This window comes from Oncorhynchus keta, chromosome 8 (assembly GCF_023373465.1).
Source record: "Oncorhynchus keta strain PuntledgeMale-10-30-2019 chromosome 8, Oket_V2, whole genome shotgun sequence".
NCBI classification, from domain to species: domain Eukaryota; kingdom Metazoa; phylum Chordata; class Actinopteri; order Salmoniformes; family Salmonidae; genus Oncorhynchus; species Oncorhynchus keta.
In genome coordinates, this window is record NC_068428.1 from 40,254,533 (window position 1) to 40,278,359 (window position 23,827).

Genomic DNA, 23,827 nt, shown 5'->3' on the forward strand with positions numbered 1-23,827 from the left:
AGGTGAGGATGTTCTTTATCTACAGTACAGGTGAGGATGTTCTTTATCTACAGTACAGGTGAGGATGTTCTGTATCTACAGTAAATGTGAGGATGTTCTTTATCTACAGTACAGGTGAGGATGTTCTTTATCTGCAGTACAGGTGAGGATGTTCTTTATCTACAGTACAGGTGAGAGTGTTCTTTATCTACAGTACAGGTGAGGATGTTCTTTATCTACAGTACAGGTGAGAGTGTTCTTTATCTACAGTAGAGGTGAGGATGTTCTTTATCTACAGTGGAGGTGAGGATGTTCTTTATCTACAGTAAAGATGAGGATGTTCTTTATCTACAGTACAGGTGAGAGTGTTCTTTATCTACAGTAGAGGTGAGGATGTTCTTTATCTACAGTACAGGTGAGAGTGTTCTTTATCTACAGTAGAGGTGAGGATGTTCTTTATCTACAGTAAATGTGAGGATGTTCTTTATCTACAGTACAGGTGAGGATGTTCTTTATCTACAGTACAGGTGAGAGTGTTCTTTATCTACAGTAGAGGTGAGGATGTTCTTTATCTACAGTGGAGGTGAGGATGTTCTTTATCTACAGTGGAGGTGAGGATGTTCTTTATCTACAGTAAAGATGAGGATGTTCTTTATCTACAGTACAGGTGAGGATGTTCTTTATCTACAGTAAATGTGAGGATGTTCTTTATCTACAGTACAGGTGAGGATGTTCTTTATCTACAGTACAGGTGAGGATGTTCTTTATCTACAGTAAATGTGAGGATGTTCTTTATCTACAGTGGAGGTGAGGATGTTCTTTATCTACAGTACAGGTGAGGATGTTCTTTATCTACAGTACAGGTGAGGATGTTCTTTATCTACAGTAAAGATGAGGATGTTCTTTATCTACAGTACAGGTGAGGATGTTCTTTATCTACAGTAAATGTGAGGATGTTCTTTATCTACAGTACAGGTGAGGATGTTCTTTATCTACAGTACAGGTGAGGATGTTCTTTATCTACAGTAAATGTGAGGATGTTCTTTATCTACAGTACAGGTGAGGATGTTCTTTATCTACAGTACAGGTGAGGATGTTCTTTATCTACAGTAAAGATGAGGATGTTCTTTATCTACAGTAAATGTGAGGATGTTCTTTATCTACAGTACAGGTGAGGATGTTCTTTATCTACAGTGGAGGTGAGGATGTTCTTTATCTACAGTACAGGTGAGGATGTTCTTTATCTACAGTACAGGTGAGGATGTTCTTTATCTACAGTACAGGTGAGGATGTTCTTTATCTACAGTAAATGTGAGGATGTTCTTTATCTACAGTACAGGTGAGGATGTTCTTTATCTACAGTACAGGTGAGGATGTTCTTTATCTACAGTAAAGATGAGGATGTTCTTTATCTACAGTAAATGTGAGGATGTTCTTTATCTACAGTACAGGTGAGGATGTTCTTTATCTACAGTGGAGGTGAGGATTTTCTTTATCTACAGTGGAGGTGAGGATGTTCTTTATCTACAGTAAAGATGAGGATGTTCTTTATCTACAGTACAGGTGAGGATGTTCTTTATCTACAGTAAATGTGAGGATGTTCTTTATCTACAGTACAGGTGAGGATGTTCTTTATCTACAGTGGAGGTGAGGATGTTCTTTATCTACAGTACAGGTGAGGATGTTCTTTATCTACAGTACAGGTGAGGATGTTCTTTATCTACAGTACAGGTGAGGATGTTCTTTATCAACAGTACAGGTGAGGATGTTCTTTATCTACAGTACAGGTGAGGATGTTCTTTATCTACAGTAAAGATGAGGATGTTCTTTATCTACAGTAAATGTGAGGATGTTCTTTATCTACAGTACAGGTGAGGATGTTCTTTATCTACAGTGGAGGTGAGGATGTTCTTTATCTACAGTACAGGTGAGGATGTTCTTTATCTACAGTACAGGTGAGGATGTTCTTTATCTACAGTACAGGTGAAACATCAGAGCCTTGTGTACTACACAGCATGTTCACCCCCAGATAATATTTTAATCCAAACTCATGAACCCATTCATGCAGTGGAATGATCTCGCAGACCATAATCAAAGTCTCACTCTAGCCATCTATCTGTGGTTAGCACTGTGCTAACAACTTGGGTGCTCAGTCTACTCCTCTTTTGTCCCCAGGTCGACTAGGTCCTATGGTGACCTGCACCCTCAAACTGGGCATCTCCATCCTCAACGGAGGCAACGTGCTGGTCCAGCAGGTTAGATAGACTACATTACATTACCAGAGATGTATTACTGTGTATGTTACACATCAATACAAGAGATGTAGTACTGTGTATATTACACATCAATACCAGAGATGTATTACTGTGTATGTTACACATCAATACCAGAGATGTAGTACTGTGTATGTTACACATCAATACCAGAGATGTAGTACTGTGTATGTTACACATCAATACCAGAGATGTAGTACTGTGTATGTTACACATCAATACCAGAGATGTATTACTGTGTATGTTACACATCAATACCAGAGATGTATTACATCATCACGTTTTACCAAGGGTTTCTGTGCATGAAAACACGCTAGTTTTACTTTCCATTGTTTTGCAGAAAATGCTGGATTATCTGAAAGAGAAAAGAGATGCAGGCTTTTTCAAGAGTTTGTCAGGCCTCATGCAGTCCTGCAGGTAACCGTGACTACGCTACCCAAATAATCCAGAGGACAGATCTCGTCTGGGAACTGCCTGGGAATGATAATAGACTTTTGATCAATTAAAATATTGTAATTTATCGATAAGCATGTTGATTATACCCAATGGCATGATGAAGGGACCCTCGTAGTCCCTATGACCACGGTTTATGTCATTCTTATTCTTTATCCCCAGCGTACTATTTCTCTCTTTCACTGTGTGTCTTATCTCCATACCCTTTACAGTGTCCTGGACTTAAATGCCTTTGAGAGACAGAATAAAGCGGAAGGTCTAGGGATGGTGACAGATGAAGGATCCTGTAAGTAAAGAGAAATGATGGCCAACTGATGTTCTACCCCATAGCTTTAATAAGTAGTTTAACATTTCAGTGTTCAATTGTAGTTTTATTTTTTTTCCCTTTTCCCTTCAGCCGTTGGTTCCAAGAGTTGTAGGTTCCAAGAGTTGTAGGTTCCAAGAGTTGTAGGTTCCAAGAGTTGTAGGTTCCAAGAGTTGTAGGTTCAAAGAGTTGTAGGTTCCAAGAGTTGTAGGTTCCAAGAGTTGTAGGTTCAAAGAGTTGTAGGTTCCAAGAGTTGTAGGTTCCAAGAGTTGTAGGTTCCAAGAGTTGTAGCTTCCAAGAGTTGTAGGTTCCAAGAGTTGTAGGTTCCAAGAGTTGTAGGTTCCAAGAGTTGTAGGTTCAAAGAGTTGTAGGTTCCAAGAGTTGTAGGTTCCAAGAGTTGTAGGTTCCAAGAGTTGTAGGTTCCAAGAGTTGTAGGTTCCAAGAGTTGTAGGTTCCAAGAGTTGTCTCGCTCTCTTGGTTGCTGTTTCACACTTGGAGTATCTTTACGTAGAAAACATGTTGAGCTTCTTTTTTCTCCTCTTCTTCTCAGCAATAGGTTCAAGAGCTATTGTAGCTGCTGTTTTAGCGTGTCTTTACTCAGAGAATCTAAAACTTCAGGGATCAACACGCACAGATTTAACTTACTGCTCAGCAAATCAGCAACCTCCTTCCAAATGGCTAATGCTGAAGCATGTAATTTGTCTTGTCTCTCTCTGCCGTGTTTTACATGTTCGTGTCAAATTATCTTCAGAAAGAATGCCCCCTAGCTACAGTAATATCAGATTATCTTCAGAAAGAATGCCCCTAGCTACAGTAATATCAGATTATCTTCAGAAAGAATGCCCCCTAGCTACAGTAATATCAGATTATCTTCAGAAAGAATGCCCCCTAGCTACAGTAATATCAGATTATCTTCAGAAAGAATGCCCCCTAGCTACAGTAATATCAGATTATCTTCAGAAAGAATGCCCCTAGCTACAGTAATATCAGATTATCTTCAGAAAGAATGCCCCCTAGCTACAGTAATATCAGATTATCTTCAGAAAGAATGCCCCCTAGCTACAGTAATATCAGATTATCTTCAGAAAGAATGCCCCTAGCTACAGTAATATCAGATTATATTCAGAAAGAATGCCCCCTAGCTACAGTAATATCAGATTATCTTCAGAAAGAATGCCCCTAGCTACAGTAATATCAGATTATCTTCAGAAAGAATGCCCCCTAGCTACAGTAATATCAGATTATCTTCAGAAAGAATGCCCCCTAGCTACAGTAATATCAGAATATCTTCAGAAAGAATGCCCCTAGCTACAGTAATATCAGATTATCTACAGAAAGAATGTTCCTAGCTACAGTAATATCAAATTGCATTTGACCTTGTATGTTTGATATTTTTGGTGTACGTTGTTTTTACTGCTTGTGTTGCAGTAGTGGTAGAGTCAGGATCCATGTGATTAACCTGTTGTTGTCCAGACCGTCATCAGGGCTGCAAGGCCTCGTGGCATGATACCTATCAGTGTTGGAGTCAATTCCATTTCGTTTCAGAAAGTAAACCAAAATCCTAATTAAAAAGTGTAGAAGTATATAGTTACATTTCCTGAATTGAACCGTAACTGACCCCAACCCCGCTATGTGTTATACAGGATGAATGTCACTCACCTGAATGAATAAGTAGTGACATCTCTGAACAAATGTTTCATCAGGTTTAGGAATCTACGCTGTTCAGTAGTTTCATCAGGTTTAGGAATCTAAGCTGTTCGGGTTCATCAGGTTTAGGAATCTAAGCTGTTCGGGTTCATCAGGTTTAGGAATCTAAGCTGTTCGGGTTCATCAGGTTTAGGAATCTAAGCTGTTCGGGTTCATCAGGTTTAGGAATCTAAGCTGTTCAGTGGTTTCGTCAGGTTTAGGAATCTAAGCTGTTCGGGTTCATCAGGTTTAGGAATCTAAGCTGTTCGGGTTCATCAGGTTTAGGAATCTAAGCTGTTCGGGTTCATCAGGTTTAGGAATCTAAGCTGTTCAGTGGGTTCATCAGGTTTAGGAATCTAAGCTGTTCAGTGGGTTCATCAGGTTTAGGAATCTAAGCTGTTCGGGTTCATCAGGTTTAGGAATCTAAGCTGTTCGGGTTCATCAGGTTTAGGAATCTAAGCTGTTCAGCGGTTTCGTCAGGTTTAGGAATCTAAGCTGTTCGGGTTCATCAGGTTTAGGAATCTAAGCTGTTCAGTTGTTTCGTCAGGTTTAGGAATCTAAGCTGTTCGGGTTCATCAGGTTTAGGAATCTAAGCTGTTCGGGTTCATCAGGTTTAGGAATCTAAGCTGTTCGGGTTCGTCAGGTTTAGGAATCTAAGCTGTTCGGGTTCGTCAGGTTTAGGAATCTAAGCTGTTCGGGTTCGTCAGGTTTAGGAATCTAAGCTGTTCGGGTTCGTCAGGTTTAGGAATCTAAGCTGTTCGGGTTCATCAGGTTTAGGAATCTAAGCTGTTCGGGTTCATCAGGTTTAGGAATCTAAGCTGTTCGGGTTCGTCAGGTTTAGGAATCTAAGCTGTTCGGGTTCATCAGGTTTAGGAATCTAAGCTGTTCGGGTTCGTCAGGTTTAGGAATCTAAGCTGTTCGGGTTCATCAGGTTTAGGAATCTAAGCTGTTCGGGTTCGTCAGGTTTAGGAATCTAAGCTGTTCGGGTTCATCAGGTTTAGGAATCTAAGCTGTTCGGGTTCGTCAGGTTTAGGAATCTAAGCTGTTCGGGTTCATCAGGTTTAGGAATCTAAGCTGTTCGGGTTCGTCAGGTTTAGGAATCTAAGCTGTTCGGGTTCATCAGGTTTAGGAATCTAAGCTGTTCGGGTTCGTCAGGTTTAGGAATCTAAGCTGTTCAGGTTCATCAGGTTTAGGAATCTAAGCTGTTCGGGTTCATCAGGTTTAGGAATCTAAGCTGTTCGGGTTCGTCAGGTTTAGGAATCTAAGCTGTTCAGGTTCATCAGGTTTAGGAATCTAAGCTGTTCGGGTTCATCAGGTTTAGGAATCTAAGCTGTTCAGTGGGTTCATCAGGTTTAGGAATCTAAGCTGTTCGGGTTCATCAGGTTTAGGAATCTAAGCTGTTCAGAAGTGCAGTAGTTATCAACATATCTACACTCTCCATGTTGTCAGGTTACGTACAAATACCCTACAAGCACTAAAAGCCTTTCCAAGAGATATTGTGACTCCTAAATTGGAAGCAGGGGGGGTTTCCTCCATCCTGAAGTAGTAGAAACCTAACACATGGTGCAGCATTAGCTTGATTACAAGCCTTCTCGGTCACATTACCACACTCACCTCATCCCACACACACACACTTTCTCCTAACACACCTCATCCCACACACACACACTTTCTCCTAACACACCTCATCCCACACACACACACACACACACACACACACTTTCTCCTAACTCACCTCATCCCACACACACACACTTTCTCCTAACACACCTCATCCCACACACACACACACACACACACACACTTTCTCCTAACACACCTCATCCCACACACACACACACTTTCTCCTAGCACACCTCATCCCCCACACACACACACACTTTCTCCTAACACACCTCATCCCACACACACACACTTTCTCCTAGCACACCTCATCCCACACACACACACACACACTTTCTCACTCACCTCATCCCACACACACACACTCTCTCCTAACTCACCTCATCCCACACACACACACACTTTCTCCTAACACACCTCATCCCACACACACACACACTTTCTCCTAGCACACCTCATCCCCACACACACACACACTTTCTCCTAGCACACCTCATCCCACACACACACACACACTTTCTCCTAGCACACCTCATCCCACACACACACACTTTCTCCTAACACACCTCATCCCACACACACACACACACTTTCTCCTAACACACCTCATCCCACACACACACACTTTCTCCTAACACACCTCATCCCACACACATAACACACCTTTATCCTCCAGTTCTCCCTGCTGTATATTTTTACGTTTTGATAGGTTAACTGTAGTATTTTCCACTAATATCCTAAATACTCACTAAATATCATACCACTTTATAACTCTCCCCTAAACACCTTCATTTTAACATCACGCCCATAATGAGGCCTATAGACATCTGTCTTTTAAACTTTTTTTTCTCTTCTCCTTTAAAAAAAAAAGGTTATATGTCTTCTCTTGCTTACGTCTGTTTGTTGTGTCTTGTCTTCTCCTATCATTAATACTCATCGATGGCAGTCAACAGTCAGCGGGGTAAATAAAGATCCTCTCATAACCGCTCATAATCGTCCCTCTCTCACCTTCACCTCTCCTGCCTCATTGACCTGATGACCTGGAAGCATTAACTCATTGCTCTGGTCTACAGGGAGGTACATTCATGCAACATGCATGCATAAAATATAGACGTCAAATTCTAGATTTACTTTATAAATGCCTGTTATTAGTGGTAGTTGTTAACTTTTTCTTTATGATACTAACTCTGCATCACTAATCTACATTCTGCTACTGATACTCCTATCAGGCGATCAACGTCTTTGAAGAGGTTATGATTTGTAGACTTGTCCACAGCTAAAGCAAAGCTTTGATGTGCTTTGGACTTGGGGCCTATTTCACAAAGCTGTGTTTAACTTTCACGTGGATGACGTAGCTGATCCAGAAATGGAATGCAGTATTCAAATACTTGGAATTCCCAAGATTGTGAAGTACTGTGAAATGGAACCTTGGAATCGCTTGATGATTCTAAGTGGAGAACATTCCATTATTGTGTTATGATCTTCTTAAAAACGGGTTCCCTGTGTTCTTGTCTTGTTCTTATACTAGATGCTATATGTGAAAGTTACCTGGCTAACCTTCAGCTTCCTGAAATGTCCTGGTGTTTCACAATATTCATTTCAGTTTTCACAATCAGCACTTTGGATACAGCAAGGGTGTTGTGTGCAACACAAACCCAGACCCATACTCTTAGAAAAAAAAAAGGTTTCCAAGAGGGTTCTTCACCTTTCCCCAAATGGAGAACCCTTTTTGGTTCCAGGTAGAACTCATTTTTGGTTCTAGGTAAAAAAAAAAACGTTTTGGTTCTAGGTAGAACCCCTTTTTGATTCTCGGTAGAACCTGTTTTGGGTTCCATGTAGAACCCTCAGTGGAAAGGGTTATACATTGAACCCGAAAGGGTTCTTCCTGAAACCCAAAACAGTTCTTCAAAGGGTTCTCCTATGGGGACAGCAGAAGAACCTTTTTAGGTTCTCGATAGCCCCTTTGTTTTCCAAGAGTGCAGTATCTGTATTTGTGCTAGCCACCTGCCTGTCTAAGAGTGATGAGTGCCGATCCAAACTGGATATCCGCAAAGTCTAACTCAGGCTCTCACCTAAATCATGCATTACTAAATCATGAGATTATTGTGAAAACTCTAGTTGCTTGCGAATTCAGCCGTTGTTGTTATGGAGAGTGTTCTTCACCTACTTATGTCCCATCCCGAAGGTTCCAAAGTGCTGACGAATGATGACTTCACCAAAGATCTCTTCCGGTTTTTACAACTGCTCTGTGAGGGGCACAACGGGGGTGAGAACTTGTATAAATTGGTGTAAAACAAAGTATTAGTATGTTTTGTTATAGCTTCACTCAAACCACGTTATCCCAATATCGAAATGTGTTCTTCGCCACAGATTTCCAAAACTTCCTGAGAACACAAACAGGAAACACGTTGACAGTCAACATTATCATCAGCACAGTGGACTACCTGCTACGGCTTCAGGTGATACACACTAACACACACACACACACACACACACACACACACACACACACACACACACACACACACACACACACACACACACACACATACACACACACACACACACACACACACACATACTCACGCACACACGCACTCACGCACGCACCCACGCACGCACGCACGCACACACACAAACACACACACACTATAAATAGAACGTGACTTGGTTTCACCAATACACTGACATAGTAATCCTTCTCTGTAGGAATCTATCAGTGACTTCTACTGGTATTATTCTGGGAAAGACATTATCGACGAGGCAGGGCAGGTCAACTTCTCCAAAGCCTTAGCTGTCGCAAAGCAGATCTTCAACTCGCTCACTGAGTACATCCAGGTAAGTAAGGCCTGACTCTTTCTGACTTTCCAGTGTTTCACATGGAGCCTATAGTCAAATCTGTATTTTATTTTATGGCACTAAAATGTATTTTTTTTTTGTGGGGACTGGGATCTTCATTAACATTCACTCTATTTTGTGACCCCACCCTTTGGTCCTTCTATCAATCTCTCTCTCCCCCTTTCCTCTCTTCGTCCCTCCCCCTCCTCCTCATTTCTCTCCCTTTCTCCCACCCCCCTCTCTCCCTCCCAGGGCCCATGTATTGGGAACCAGCAGAGTCTGGCCCACAGCAGACTGTGGGATGCGGTGGTGGGATTCCTGCATGTGTTTGCCAACATGCAGATGAAGCTGTCCCAGGTAACTAGGTGTCCTCAGTGCTACACAAAACATTCCAGTAAAGTTGCTGATAGTTGCGTCTGGTCGTTGTTTTGGTTTTCGGTTATGTCTTTGTTTTGGTTTTCGGTTATGTCTTTGTTTTGGTTTTCGGTTATGTCTTTTGTTTTGGTTTTCGGTTATGGCTCTGTTTGAGTTTTCGGTTATGCCTTTTGTTTTGGTTTTTGGTTATGTCTCTGTTTGAGTTTTCGGTTATGCCGTTGTTTTGGTTTTCGGTTATGCCTTTGTTTTGGTTTTTGGTTATGTCTCTGTTTGAGTTTTCGGTTATGCCTTTGTTTTGGTTTTTGGTTATGCCTTTGTTTGAGTTTTCGGTCATGCCTTTGTTTGAGTTTTCGGTTATGTCTTTTTTATGTTTTTGGTTATTTGTTTTTAGTGCATGGAACTTGAGCTATTGAGATTGTAAAATCATAAAAATGCTTCATAAATACATGTTATTATTAATTATTACTTAACTAATTGTATTATTAATGCAAGTCTTTCAACGGTTGGTGCACCTTAGGACTCGTGTCAGATTGAGCTGCTGAAGGAGTTGATGGATCTTCAGCAGGACATGGTGGTGATGATGCTGTCACTGCTGGAGGGTAAGAACCTACAGATTTTAAGGCTCCCGAGTGGGCACAGTGGTCTAAGACACTGCATCTCAGTGCTAGAGTCGTCACTACAGACCATGGTTCGATTCAAAGCAAGTCAGTTTGTAATTAAGTAAGGAAGTAAGGGGCGGCAGGTAGCCTAGTGGTCAGAGCATTGGACGAGTAACGAAAGGTTGCAAGATCGAATCCCCGAGCGAACCAGGTAAAAATTTGTCGTTCTGCCCCTGAACAAGGCAGTTAACCCACTGTTCCTAGGCTCTCATTAAAAACAATAATTTGTTCTTAACTGACTTGCCTAGTTAAACAAAGGTATAAAAGTAAGTAGTTTGGGAGGTAAAGTGCAAACGCAACATGCCATTGATTCATACCAACATGCCATTGATACGTGGTGTCTCCTAGGCAACGTGGTAAATGGAACAATTGGAAAGCAGATGGTGGACACTCTGGTGGAGTCCTCCAGCAACGTAGAGATGATCCTCAAGTTCTTTGACATGTTCCTCAAGATCAAGGACCTGACCACCTCTGACAACTTCAGGGAGTACGACCCCGATAACAAGGGGGTCATCTCCAAAAAAGATTTCCAGAAGTCCATGGAGAACCAGAAGCAGTACACCCAGTCGGAGATTGAGTTCCTCCTCTCCTGCGCCGAGGCCGACGAGAATGACATGTTCAACTACGAGGAGTTTGTGGAGCGGTTCCACGAGCCGGCCAAAGACATTGGCTTCAACATAGCCGTGCTGCTCACTAACCTCTCTGAGCACATGCCTCACGATCCCCGTCTGGCCACCTTCCTGGAACCAGCTGAGAGCGTGCTGAACTACTTCGAGCCGTACCTGGGCCGCATCGAGATCATGGGCGGAGGGAAGCGCATAGAGAGGGTCTACTTTGAGATCAGCGAGTCCAGCCGCACGCAGTGGGAGAAGCCACAGGTCAAAGAGTCCAAGAGACAGTTCATCTTCGACGTGGTCAACGAGGGTGGAGAGAGCGAGAAGATGGAGATGTTTGTGAACTTCTGCGAAGACACCATCTTTGAGATGCAGCTGGCGTCTCAGATCTCGGAGCCAGAAGTGGCGGAGCGCCCGGAGGAGGAAGAGGAGGAGGTGCACAACTTGCTAGAAGAGCTGGCTGAGCAAGAGGAGGAGAGAGAGCTGGAGGCTTCCTCAGCTTTCACCATGGTCTGTGTCGCCGCCAAGAAGAAGATCTCCAACTTCCGACAGATGCTGACCTTCAAGACCCTCAAGAAGCAGTACAAGAAGACCAAGAAGCTGAGCATGAAGGAGGTGATCATTGGGTTCTTCTCCTTTTTCTGGACGCTCTTCGCAGGGTTCTTCAAGGGGATCTACAGCCTCATCTTTGGATTCTTCCACCTCATCTGGTCATCCATGTTCGGAGGCGGCCTCGTCGAAGGTGGGATCTATGGTTTTATTGTTTTTAGGATAATGTTAATAAGGGTGTTGCAACGTTTTGTTTAAATGGACTTTAAATTATGTTTGATTTGACTTGAAGGAGCCAAGAACATGAAGGTGACAGACATCTTGGGCAACATGCCCGATCCCACCCAGTTCGGTATCCACGGCGACGTGTTGGAGACGGAAAAGGTGGAGGTGGGAGATTCGGTGTCGGGCGGAACAGACCAGGCCATCAAACCGTCGGACAAGGCAGAGCAGGACATCTTGATGGAGATGATTAATCCCACGCCAAAGAAAGGGGAAGGGTTAAAACATGTTGATCCTGGACTGGGAGACGTCTCTGAGACTCCTGAGACCTCCACCGCTGTGGAGAAGAAGGTGAGCATTCTGTAGGCCTGTCTCTAAAACAGTAGGTAAAGGGAGATTCTCTATGTACAGTTCTCAGTAAACACTGGGTTTGTTTCACATGGATGATGTTACTAATAAGTTTCCTCTATAATCTTCTGTTGTCCTTCTCATGTAGAAGTCTGGACCTCTCTAACCTTCTGTTGTCTGTCTCATGTAGAAGCCTGAACCTCTCTAACCTTCTGTTGTCCTTCTCATGTAGAAGCCTGAACCTCTCTAACCTTCTGTTGTCTGTCTCATGTAGAAGCCTGAACCTCTCTAACCTTCTGTTGTCCTTCTCATGTAGAAGTCTGGACCTCTCTAGTCTTCTGTTGTCCTTCTCATGTAGAAGCCTGAACCTCTCTAACCTTCTGTTGTCTGTCTCATGTAGAAGCCTGAACCTCTCTAACCTTCTGTTGTCTGTCTCATGTAGAAGCCTGAACCTCTCTAACCTTCTGTTGTCTGTCTCATGTAGAAGCCTGAACCTCTCTAACCTTCTGTTGTCCTTCTCATGTAGAAGCCTGAACCTCTCTAACCTTCTGTTGTCTGTCTCATGTAGAAGCCTGAACCTCTCTAACCTTCTGTTGTCCTTCTCATGTAGAAGCCTGAACCTCTCTAACCTTCTGTTGTCTGTCTCATGTAGAAGCCTGAACCTCTCTAATCTTCTGTTGTCTGTCTCATGTAGAAGCCTGAACCTCTCTAACCTTCTGTTGTCTGTCTCATGTAGAAGCCTGAACCTCTCTAACCTTCTGTTGTCCTTCTCATGTAGAAGCCTGGACCTCTCTAACCTTCTGTTGTCCTTCTCATGTAGAAGCCTGAACCTCTCTAACCTTCTGTTGTCTGTCTCATGTAGAAGCCTGAACCTCTCTAACCTTCTGTTGTCCTTCTCATGTAGAAGCCTGGACCTCTCTAACCTTCTGTTGTCCTTCTCATGTAGAAGCCTGAACCTCTCTAACCTTCTGTTGTCCTTCTCATGTAGAAGCCTGGACCTCTCTAACCTTCTGTTGTCCTTCTCATGTAGAAGCCTGAACCTCTCCTTCTGTTGTCTTTCTCATGTAGAAGCCTGAACCTCTCTAACCTTCTGTTGTCCTTCTCATGTAGAAGCCTGAACCTCTCTAACCTTCTGTTGTCCTTCTCATGTAGAAGCCTGAACCTCTCTAATCTTCTGTTGTCTGTCTCATGTAGAAAGCTGCTTCTGAACCAATGGAGTTGGAACCAGAGAAAGCAGAGTGAGTGGTCTACACTATTTATTCATCTCTGTGTGTATGTTTACTTCAGCTATGTAACATGGAGGACATGTTCAAATCTTAATTCAGTCTTTATTTACTTTATTTAAAGCGTTTAAATAAAAAATCCGTTGCTCGGTTTCTCGCATCTTGACAGTTTGTTATCGCAAATAAGAGTCTGATCTTAATTGCTCATTATTTCATAAAATTGAAATAATGAAAGGGTGTGTTGTGTTGGAGTTTTAGCTCTCTAACAGATGTCAGAGCTATGTGCTGGTGTCAGATCGATGACAGATCGGCGGTCATCTTGTGTTCTCACAGCACAGAGAAGAAGGAAAAGGAAGACAAGGTCAAAGCGGAGCAGCCTAAAGAGGAAGTGGCTCAGGATAAGCCCGTTCCCAAGTCCAGAAACAGCCAATCAAAGGAGGCTCCTACTTCCTTCTTTGCCAGCTTCTTGTCTGGGTTGGAGGTCTACCAGGCCAAGATGCTGGTAATACATCAGACATTGTACTTGTTCAAGTTCGACTACAGCTTTGCGTATTGAGTGCAGTAAAGTGTAAATATTTATTATAATTATTATATTGCAGTTGGAGACTGCAAACTAACTGAACTGATTTGCCTCCTAAATAACTGCTTATTATTTGAAGATCAGTCCGTTTGTTTAGCCGGTGATCAGCGACTGATCAGAATTGATGCTCTCAAACACAGCCGTTGTTATTCTGCCTGCCACATGCTGTCAATAGTGACCTTTCATCTTCTTTGCAGTCACGCTCACCTCAGAAGACTGCTATGTCTTATCATGAAGATTGAATGTATTATCATGACTGAATGTATTATCATGACTGAATGCATTATCATGACTGAATGTATTATCATGACTGAATGTATTATCATGACTGAATGTATTATCATGACTGAATGTATTATCATGACTGAATGTATTATCATGACTGAATGTATTATCATGACTGAATGTATTATCATGACTAAATGTATCATCATGACTAAATGTCTAACTTTGTGTTCCATGTGTTCCAGAACACGTTGGCTCGGAACTTCTACAACATGCGTTTCCTGGCTCTGTTTGTGGCGTTTGCCATCAACTTCATCCTACTGTTCTACAAGGTAATTTGTAGTGATACACATTACAGGGTTTTCTTGCTCTCTCTTCTACAAGATACAAATAATAATCTTATTTTATTTACATACAGTGTGTTCAGAAAGTATTCATTTCCCTTCTATTTTACAAATGTTACTTTACAGCATTATTCTAAAATGTATTAAAAAAATATATATTCTCATCAATCAACACATAATACCCCATAATGACATCAAAATACCCCATACTGTCATCACAATACCCCATAATGACATCACAATACCCCATAATGACGAAGCAAAAATAGATTTTTAGATATTTTTGAAAATGTATTCAGAATAAAAATTCTTAATATGCAAGTATGCAGACCCTTTACTTTGTTGAATCACCTTTGGCAGCGAGTACAGCCTCGAGACGTCTTTGATATGACGGGACAAGCTTGTCACACCTGTATTTGGGGAGTTTCTCCCATTCTTCTCTGCAGAAATTCTCAAGCTCTGTCAGGTTGGATGGGGAGTGTCGCTGTACAAAGAGTTCCATCTTGGTTTCATCAGACCAGAGAATCTTGTTTCTCATGGTCTGAGAGTCTTTCGGTGCCTTTTGGCAAACTCCAAGCGGGCTGTCATGTACCCTTTACTGAGGAGTGGCTTCCGTCTGGCCACTCTATCATAAAGTCCTGATTGGTGGATTGCTGCAGAGATGGTTGTCCTTCTGGAAGTTTCTCCCATCTCCACAGAGGAACTCTAGAGCTCTGTCAAAGTGACCATTGGGTTCTTGGTCACCTCCCTGACCAAGGCCCTTCTACCCCGATTGCTCAATTTGGCCAGGGGGCCAGCTCTAGGAGGAGTCTAGATTCCCCAGATCTGTACCTTGACACAATCCTGTCTCGAACCTCTACGGACAATTCCTTCGACCTCATGGCTTGGTTTTTGCTCTGCCATGCACTGTCAACTGTGGGACCTTATATAAACAGGTGTGTGCCTTTCCAAATCATGTCCAATCAATTGAATTTACCACAGGTGGATTCCAATCATGTTGTAGAAACATCTCAAGGATGGAAACAGGATGCACTTGAGCTCAATTTTGAGTCTCATAGCAAACGGTCTGCATACTTATGTAAATAAGGTATTTCTGTTTTTTAATTTGCATAAATTTGCAAAATTCTCTAAAACCTGTTTTCACTTTGTCATTATGGGATATTGTGAGTAGATTGATAAGGAAAACATGTATTTAATCAATTTTAGAATAAGGCTGTATCGTAAAACAAAATGTGAAAAAAGTCAAGGGGTCTGAATACTTTCCAAATGCTCTGTACATTCTTATCAAGAACCAGGCTATTGTGTGTCAACTTTGAGACAAGATTGTGAGGTGTGTGTTTGCTGGGTTTTTACCATATCTGTCAAAGGAATAAAAACACATTTTCTCTGTGGGTCGTTTTCCCCTCAGGTGACTGCTGCTGAGGATGATGAGGATGACTCTTGGACTAGTTCTGATGACGATGATGAAGGTGGCGAGGAGTACTTTGTCCTGGAGGAGAGTACAGGCTACATGGCTCCTATTCTGTGTTTCCTGGCTGTGTTCCACACTGCCCTCTCTATCCTCTGTTTGGTTGGCTACTACTTTCTCAAGGTGATTACAATCATTTAATCTATCAATCAGTATGACTGGTGTTTATTACAGTCAACTGTTCACGTCAATCCACAACATCATTATCTTCTTTCTTTCTCTGTCATTCCATTCTATTCTCTTCTTCCTCTATGTTTCTCCTCTCACCCCTTCTCTCTGTCATTCCATTCTATTCTCTTCTTCCTCTATGTTTCTCCTCTCACCCCTTCTCTCTGTCATTCCATTCTATTCTCTTCTTCCTCTATGTTTCTCCTCTCACCCCTTCTCTCTGTCATTCCATTCTATTCTCTTCTTCCTCTATGTTTCTCCTCTCACCCCTTCTCTCTGTCATTCCATTCTATTCTCTTCTTCCTCTATGTTTCTCCTCTCACCCCTTCTCTCTGTCATTCCATTCTATTCTCTTCTTCCTCTATGTTTCTCCTCTCACCCCTTCTCTCTGTCATTCCATTCTATTCTCTTCTTCCTCTATGTTTCTCCTCTCACCCCTTCTCTCTGTCATTCCATTCTATTCTCTTCTTCCTCTATGTTTCTCCTCTCACCCCTTCTCTCTGTCATTCCATTCTATTCTCTTCTTCCTCTATGTTTCTCCTCTCACCCCTTCTCTCTGTCATTCCATTCTATTCTCTTCTTCCTCTATGTTTCTCCTCTCATGTTTCTCCTCTCACCCCTTCTCTCTGTCATTCCATTCTATTCTCTTCTTCCTCTATGTTTCTCCTCTCACCCCTTCTCTCTGTCATTCCATTCTATTCTCTTCTTCCTCTATGTTTCTCCTCTCACCCCTTCTCTCTGTCATTCCATTCTATTCTCTTCTTCCTCTATGTTTCTCCTCTCACCCCTTCTCTCTGTCATTCCATTCTATTCTCTTCTTCCTCTATGTTTCTCCTCTCACCCCTTCTCTCTGTCATTCCATTCTATTCTCTTCTTCCTCTATGTTTCTCCTCTCACCCCTTCTCTCTGTCATTCCATTCTATTCTCTTCTTCCTCTATGTTTCTCCTCTCACCCCTTCTCTCTGTCATTCCATTCTATTCTCTTCTTCCTCTATGTTTCTCCTCTCACCCCTTCTCTCTGTCATTCCATTCTATTCTCTTCTTCCTCTATGTTTCTCCTCTCACCCCTTCTCTCTGTCATTCCATTCTATTCTCTTCTTCCTCTATGTTTCTCCTCTCACCCCTTCTCTCTGTCATTCCATTCTATTCTCTTCTTCCTCTATGTTTCTCCTCTCACCCCTTCTCTCTGTCATTCCATTCTATTCTCTTCTTCCTCTATGTTTCTCCTCTCACCCCTTCTCTCTGTCATTCCATTCTATTCTCTTCTTCCTCTATGTTTCTCCTCTCACCCCTTCTCTCTGTCATTCCATTCTATTCTCTTCTTCCTCTATGTTTCTCCTCTCACCCCTTCTCTCTGTCATTCCATTCTATTCTCTTCTTCCTCTATGTTTCTCCTCTCACCCCTTCTCTCTGTCATTCCATTCTATTCTCTTCTTCCTCTATGTTTCTCCTCTCACCCCTTCTCTCTGTCATTCCATTCTATTCTCTTCTTCCTCTATGTTTCTCCTCTCACCCCTTCTCTCTGTCATTCCATTCTATTCTCTTCTTCCTCTATGTTTCTCCTCTCACCCCTTCTCTCTGTCATTCCATTCTATTCTCTTCTTCCTCTATGTTTCTCCTCTCACCCCTTCTCTCTGTCATTCCATTCTATTCTCTTCTTCCTCTATGTTTCTCCTCTCACCCCTTCTCTCTGTCATTCCATTCTATTCTCTTCTTCCTCTATGTTTCTCCTCTCACCCCTTCTCTCTGTCATTCCATTCTATTCTCTTCTTCCTCTATGTTTCTCCTCTCACCCCTTCTCTCTGTCATTCCATTCTATTCTCTTCTTCCTCTATGTTTCTCCTCTCACCCCTTCTCTCTGTCATTCCATTCTATTCTCTTCTTCCTCTATGTTTCTCCTCTCACCCCTTCTCTCTGTCATTCCATTCTATTCTCTTCTTCCTCTATGTTTCTCCTCTCACCCCTTCTCTCTGTCATTCCATTCTATTCTCTTCTTCCTCTATGTTTCTCCTCTCACCCCTTCTCTCTGTCATTCCATTCTATTCTCTTCTTCCTCTATGTTTCTCCTCTCACCCCTTCTCTCTGTCATTCCATTCTATTCTCTTCTTCCTCTATGTTTCTCCTCTCACCCCTTCTCTCTGTCATTCCATTCTATTCTCTTCTTCCTCTATGTTTCTCCTCTCACCCCTTCTCTCTGTCATTCCATTCTATTCTCTTCTTCCTCTATGTTTCTCCTCTCACCCCTTCTCTCTGTCATTCCATTCTATTCTCTTCTTCCTCTATGTTTCTCCTCTCACCCCTTCTCTCTGTCATTCCATTCTATTCTCTTCTTCCTCTATGTTTCTCCTCTCACCCCTTCTCTCTGTCATTCCATTCTATTCTCTTCTTCCTCTATGTTTCTCCTCTCACCCCTTCTCTCTGTCATTCCATTCTATTCTCTTCTTCCTCTATGTTTCTCCTCTCACCCCTTCTCTCTGTCATTCCATTCTATTCTCTTCTTCCTCTATGTTTCTCCTCTCACCCCTTCTCTCTGTCATTCCATTTCTATTCTCTTCTTCCTCTATGTTTCTCCTCTCACCCCTTCTCTCTGTCATTCCATTCTATTCTCTTGGACTTCCTCTATGTTTTTATCACCCCTTCTCTCTGTCATTCCACATTCTCTTTTGAGCTCTATGTTTCTCAGGAACTCCACCCCTTCTCTCTGTCATTTTCCATTCTAGTTCTCCTCAAGAAATGTTTCTCCTCTGAAAACCCCTTCTGTTGATTCCATTCTATTCTCTTCTTCCTCTATGTTCTCTACCCCTTCTCTTGTCATTCCAACTATTCTGTTATCCTTCCTATGTTCTCTGTCACCCCTTCTCTCTGTCATTAACTATTCTATTCTCTATGTTTTCCTTATTCCAGGATTCTATGTTTCATATCTATTCTCTTCTTCATATAATGTTTCTCCAAATCAATCCCTTCTCTCTGTCATTCCATTCTATTCTCTTCTTCTCTATGTCATTCTCCTCTGGAGACCCTTCTCTCTGTCATTCCATTCTATTCTCTTCTTCCTCTATGTTTCTCCTCTCACCCCTTCTCTCTGTCATTCCATTCTATTCTCTTCTTCCTCTATGTTTCTCCTCTCACCCCTTCTCTCTGTCATTCCATTCTATTCTCTTCTTCCTCTATGTTTCTCCTCTCACCCCTTCTCTCTGTCATTCCATTCTATTCTCTTCTTCCTCTATGTTTCTCCTCTCACCCCTTCTCTCTGTCATTCCATTCTATTCTCTTCTTCCTCTATGTTTCTCCTCTCACCCCTTCTCTCTGTCATCCATTTCCCTCCCAGGTGCCTCTGGTGGTGTTTAAGAGAGAGAAAGGGATCGCCAGGCTGTTGGAGTTTGAAGGTCTCTACATCACAGAGCAGCCGGCAGACGATGACATCACGGGCCAGTGGGACCGCCTCGTCATCAACACCCCGTGAGTCATACCACTGAGGAAAACCTGACTTGGACTGAAACAGGTGCCGGTACAGTTTATATTTAGTCGCAGGAACTCCACAATATTTTTTGAGCTGATCTATAAGAGGTGCAGGAACTCCACAATATTTTTTTGAGCTGATCTATAAGAGGTGCAGGAACTCAACCAGTAGAACATTTGAGGTGCCGGTACTCAGTTCCGGGAAACTCCTGCCAAAGTCAAGAAATGTGTACACTAATATGAAAAAGTCTGTTGAAAATGTCACCGGCTTCAGATGAATGTTCCTAATAGAATTGTAGAGACATTGAACTATATCTGTTATCCTTCCTATGTTTCTGCAGATCCTTCCCCAATAACTATTGGGACAAGTTTATCAAACGGAAGGTACGAGTACAGCCTTATTCACACTGGATTCCACACGAATACTATACACATATAACTACATCGTGTAGTATAGCAATCATATAAACCCAAATCAATCCCTGTCTCCTCTGTCTATAGGTCATTAATACGTATGGAGACCTGTATGTGTCTGTCTATAGGTCATTAATACGTATGGAGACCTGTATGTGTCTGTCTATAGGTCATTAATAAGTATGGAGACCTGTATGTGTCTGTCTATAGGTCATTAATACGTATGGAGACCTGTATGTGTCTGTCTATAGGTCATTAATAAGTATGGAGACCTGTATGTGTCTGTCTATAGGTCATTAATAAGTATGGAGACCTGTATGTGTCTGTCTATAGGTCATTAATAAGTATGGAGACCTGTCTCCTCTGTCTATAGGTCATTAATACGTATGGAGACCTGTATGTGTCTGTCTATAGGTCATTAATACGTATGGAGACCTGTATGTGTCTGTCTATAGGTCATTAATAAGTATGGAGACCTGTATGTGTCTGTCTATAGGTCATTAATAAGTATGGAGACCTGTATGTGTCTGTCTATAGGTCATTAATACGTATGGAGACCTGTATGTGTCTGTCTATAGGTCATTAATAAGTATGGAGACCTGTATGTGTCTGTCTATAGGTCATTAATAAGTATGGAGACCTGTATGTATCTGTCTATAGGTCATTAATAAGTATTGATACCTGTATGTGTCTGTCTATAGGTCATTAATAAGTATGGAGACCTGTATGGAGCTGAGCGGATAGCTGAGCTGTTGGGTCTGGATAAGAGCGCCCTGGACTTCGACCCTACTCAGGAGACCGTGGTGGAGGAGGCTTCTCTTGTATCCTGGTGAGACATCCACTCTTCTCATATCATCTTTACAAAACTCAAGTCATAGACTGTTCACTCTGCTACCGTACGGCAAGCGGTACCGGAGCTCCAAGTCTAGGACCAAGAGGCTCCTTAACAGCTTCTACCCTCAAGTCATAAGACTGATGAACGATTAATAAAATCACCACCGTATAATTTACATTGACTCCCATTTATAAACAGTGAGTATAAGCAGTGTGTTATCTCAGCATATTCACTTCACCCCCACCTACAGTGGAGACCATGAAAACATAGACATTAGGAGAAATTTCTTGCTCTTAGTTAAATATTAGTTGTTAACCATTAATATCAAATAAATCAGGTAAATATGTAATTTTTCCCTCGCATGCACTGGTAATAAACACGTAGCTAATAAACATAATGAAATACATAGCGTCTCAGTTTAGTTAACCGCTAGTGAGAAAGTAATCCTCTCATATCAACACAGTAAAATACATGATACTGTATTGTGAATGGGTTGGTAACTTGGTTTAATTCAACGCTAAGAAACATCTGTCTGTTTCCTAATGGCAGGTTGAGCTCTATCGACACCAAGTACCACATCTGGAAAATGGGAGTGGTGCTGACTGATAACGTACGTGTTTACTCCCTCAGTAAAGACAAACTGTCAACCTAGCCCCTCCCCTTTCAGTGTTTGTGGCTGGCAGTAGGGCTCTGGATTGGTGTAAGGAGTATGGTCAAACCACCCTGAGGCCATCAGAAGGCTAGCTGGAGCCATCACCATACTGCTTACACCTATCCAGTCCCTTCCGATCTGCAAACACAAAGGGGAAAGGACTAGGAATTTCAATTTGATTTTAGACTGAAAAAGTAACGGACTGAGCTTCACATTTCCTTGTTCTGTCATGCCAGTCGTTCCTGTACCTGATCTGGTACGCCACCATGTCCATCCTGGGGCACTATAACAACTTCTTCTTCGCTGCCCATCTGCTGGACATCGCCATGGGCTTCAAGACCCTCCGGACCATCCTGTCCTCCGTCACTCACAACGGAAAACAGGCACGTGGCAATAACACCACCAGACACTGTCACGGGGCCACACAGACATTTTAATCACTAGACTGTAGATCAGGGGGACATCTCAATGCCGCGTTTTTCGTCATGAATCTTGTTCTGGAGGCAGCTCTGCAGGGTGGTCACTAGCTGGCACAGCCACAAAGTCATAAAATATGATTTTAAAACTAACCCTTGTGTTGTTATGTGTTAATAACATTTAGACTACGTTACCCAACAGGCTATGCGGGGGGCAGGTGGTGGAAGAATGCCTTGGATGGCTAAACGTAGAGTTTTCTAGCTGAAGTATATGTTCATTAAAAGTAGTTAAACCTACGCCCCCGTTTGTTATCATATAAGGAACAAACATAACAACCCTAACCACCAGAGGTGGGACCAAGTCATTGTTTTACAGTAAGTAAAGTCTCAAGTCTTAGCACTCAAGTCCCAAGTCAAGTCCCAAGTCAAGACCGACAAGTATCAAGTCAAGTGTTGAGTCCTAAACAAGTCATAAGGTGCTCTTCACCAAATGTAATATCATTTCATATTTTTAACAAGAGTAATAGGTACTATATTACATTTACGTAAATCATTCATGCTTTTAAAAATATCTATATATTTATTACTTTCCAAATAAATGTTGTATTTCAATGGAAATACATGGGTAGCCATGAGAAAGACCCCCCCCCCAATAGTGATCGAGGATCGCTTTGGGGCGCAATCGGGCGATGTAGGCTTGTACACAATCGCTCAACACACACACACACACTCACACACACAAACACTCACACACACGCACGCGCACGCACGCACGCACGCACACACACACACACACACACACACACACACACACACACACACACAACACACACACACACACACACACACACACACACACACACACACACACACACACACACACACACACACACACACACACACACACACAGTGTGTTTACAGTAGGGTAACATATGTCAATGGTTTTAGGAACAGCAGTAACATCAGGCAGGATTTAGGCTTCCAACTGCCTAGCCAGTTTTAGCTCAATCTGGGTGCAATGATCACGTTCCCGCACTGACTGACTGTTTGGAGGCTCATTGATTTAACGTTATATTAGCCTACATGCTACAGTAGTAAAGTAATAAAATATAAAGCTGTCGACTATATTAACCACTTATTACCGTTCTTTGTGCACCTTCAAATGTCGAACAAAGTTGGAAATTGTTGCCGTTCTCCTCTGTAATTTTCTGCCCGCATGTCTTGCAAGTTGCAATCCGTTTTTTGTTGATAAAGCGTCGTCTTTATATTCAAAAATAATACTTTTGGGTATCATCTTTCCAAGGGCTCCATCTGAATTCCCCCGCCGACGTTCCTCTGCACTGCCACGCACAACTGTTTCTCAGCTGGCACAATTTGATTGGCTGCTGTCAGATTCAAACTGTAATCTGTTAAATGAAGAGTTGATGCGCTGCACTTTGTTTAATAGCATCATTTTTCGTATTTGGTTTGGGAGGGTTGGGGAGGCTTGGAGAGGGTTGAGGGGGGTTGGGGAGGCTTGGAGAGGGTTGAGGAGGGTTGGAGAGGCTTGGGGAGGCTTGGGGAGGGTATCAAGTCAGGTCGAGTCAAAAGGCTCAAGTCCAAGTCAAGTCACGAGTCATTGGTGTTAAAGTCAAAGTCAAGTTGCAAGTCATCATATTTGTGACTCGAGTCTGACTCGAATCCAAGTCATGTGACTTGAGTCCACACCTCTGCTAACCACACTGCTAACCCTAACCTTAAATTCAGCCGTTTTTATCTCAATATCAAATCATTTCTAGGTAAAAATTAAGTACCTTACTGTTATTTTTTCCCAATTAAAAGTGTAAAAAATAAACAAAAATTGCTTTTTAGCGAAGACCAAATTTCTCAAGGAAGAATTTAGCTAGGACTGTCTAGGAGTGAGGGGCTGATTGGATGAGCCGAATGGAAGGAATCTGTAACCTGAACATTAATTGGCAGAGGTTTGAAACTATTACTTATTAGTCTATTAACTTATGGTGATGTCGCCAGGCAGGCCAAAACTCCATCCCACCAAAACAGGCTGACATTTCAGGCGGTCTTTTCCAACATTACATTAAAATTACATAATAAATGTCCCAATTTCACAGTATTATTTAGT

General features: G+C 42.2%; 1 protein-coding gene across 1 annotated transcript in view; it reads left to right on the top strand.

Annotated features, from left to right (window-relative positions):
• The window catches only part of LOC118387158 (ryanodine receptor 3-like), a 308,396-nt gene that overhangs the window by 274,567 nt on the left and 10,002 nt on the right, over positions 1-23,827 (top strand). The window contains exons 85-103 of the mRNA XM_052523336.1: positions 2,155-2,234; positions 2,593-2,669; positions 2,918-2,991; positions 8,504-8,584; positions 8,689-8,777; positions 9,028-9,156; positions 9,409-9,513; positions 10,049-10,130; positions 10,539-11,546; positions 11,646-11,926; positions 13,118-13,161; positions 13,480-13,648; positions 14,197-14,283; positions 15,704-15,886; positions 19,260-19,390; positions 19,732-19,774; positions 20,506-20,633; positions 21,189-21,249; positions 21,528-21,674. Of these exons, the coding sequence (XP_052379296.1) occupies positions 2,155-2,234; positions 2,593-2,669; positions 2,918-2,991; positions 8,504-8,584; positions 8,689-8,777; positions 9,028-9,156; positions 9,409-9,513; positions 10,049-10,130; positions 10,539-11,546; positions 11,646-11,926; positions 13,118-13,161; positions 13,480-13,648; positions 14,197-14,283; positions 15,704-15,886; positions 19,260-19,390; positions 19,732-19,774; positions 20,506-20,633; positions 21,189-21,249; positions 21,528-21,674 (2,999 nt within the window). The remainder of the gene's footprint in view (positions 1-2,154; positions 2,235-2,592; positions 2,670-2,917; positions 2,992-8,503; positions 8,585-8,688; positions 8,778-9,027; positions 9,157-9,408; positions 9,514-10,048; positions 10,131-10,538; positions 11,547-11,645; positions 11,927-13,117; positions 13,162-13,479; positions 13,649-14,196; positions 14,284-15,703; positions 15,887-19,259; positions 19,391-19,731; positions 19,775-20,505; positions 20,634-21,188; positions 21,250-21,527; positions 21,675-23,827) is intronic.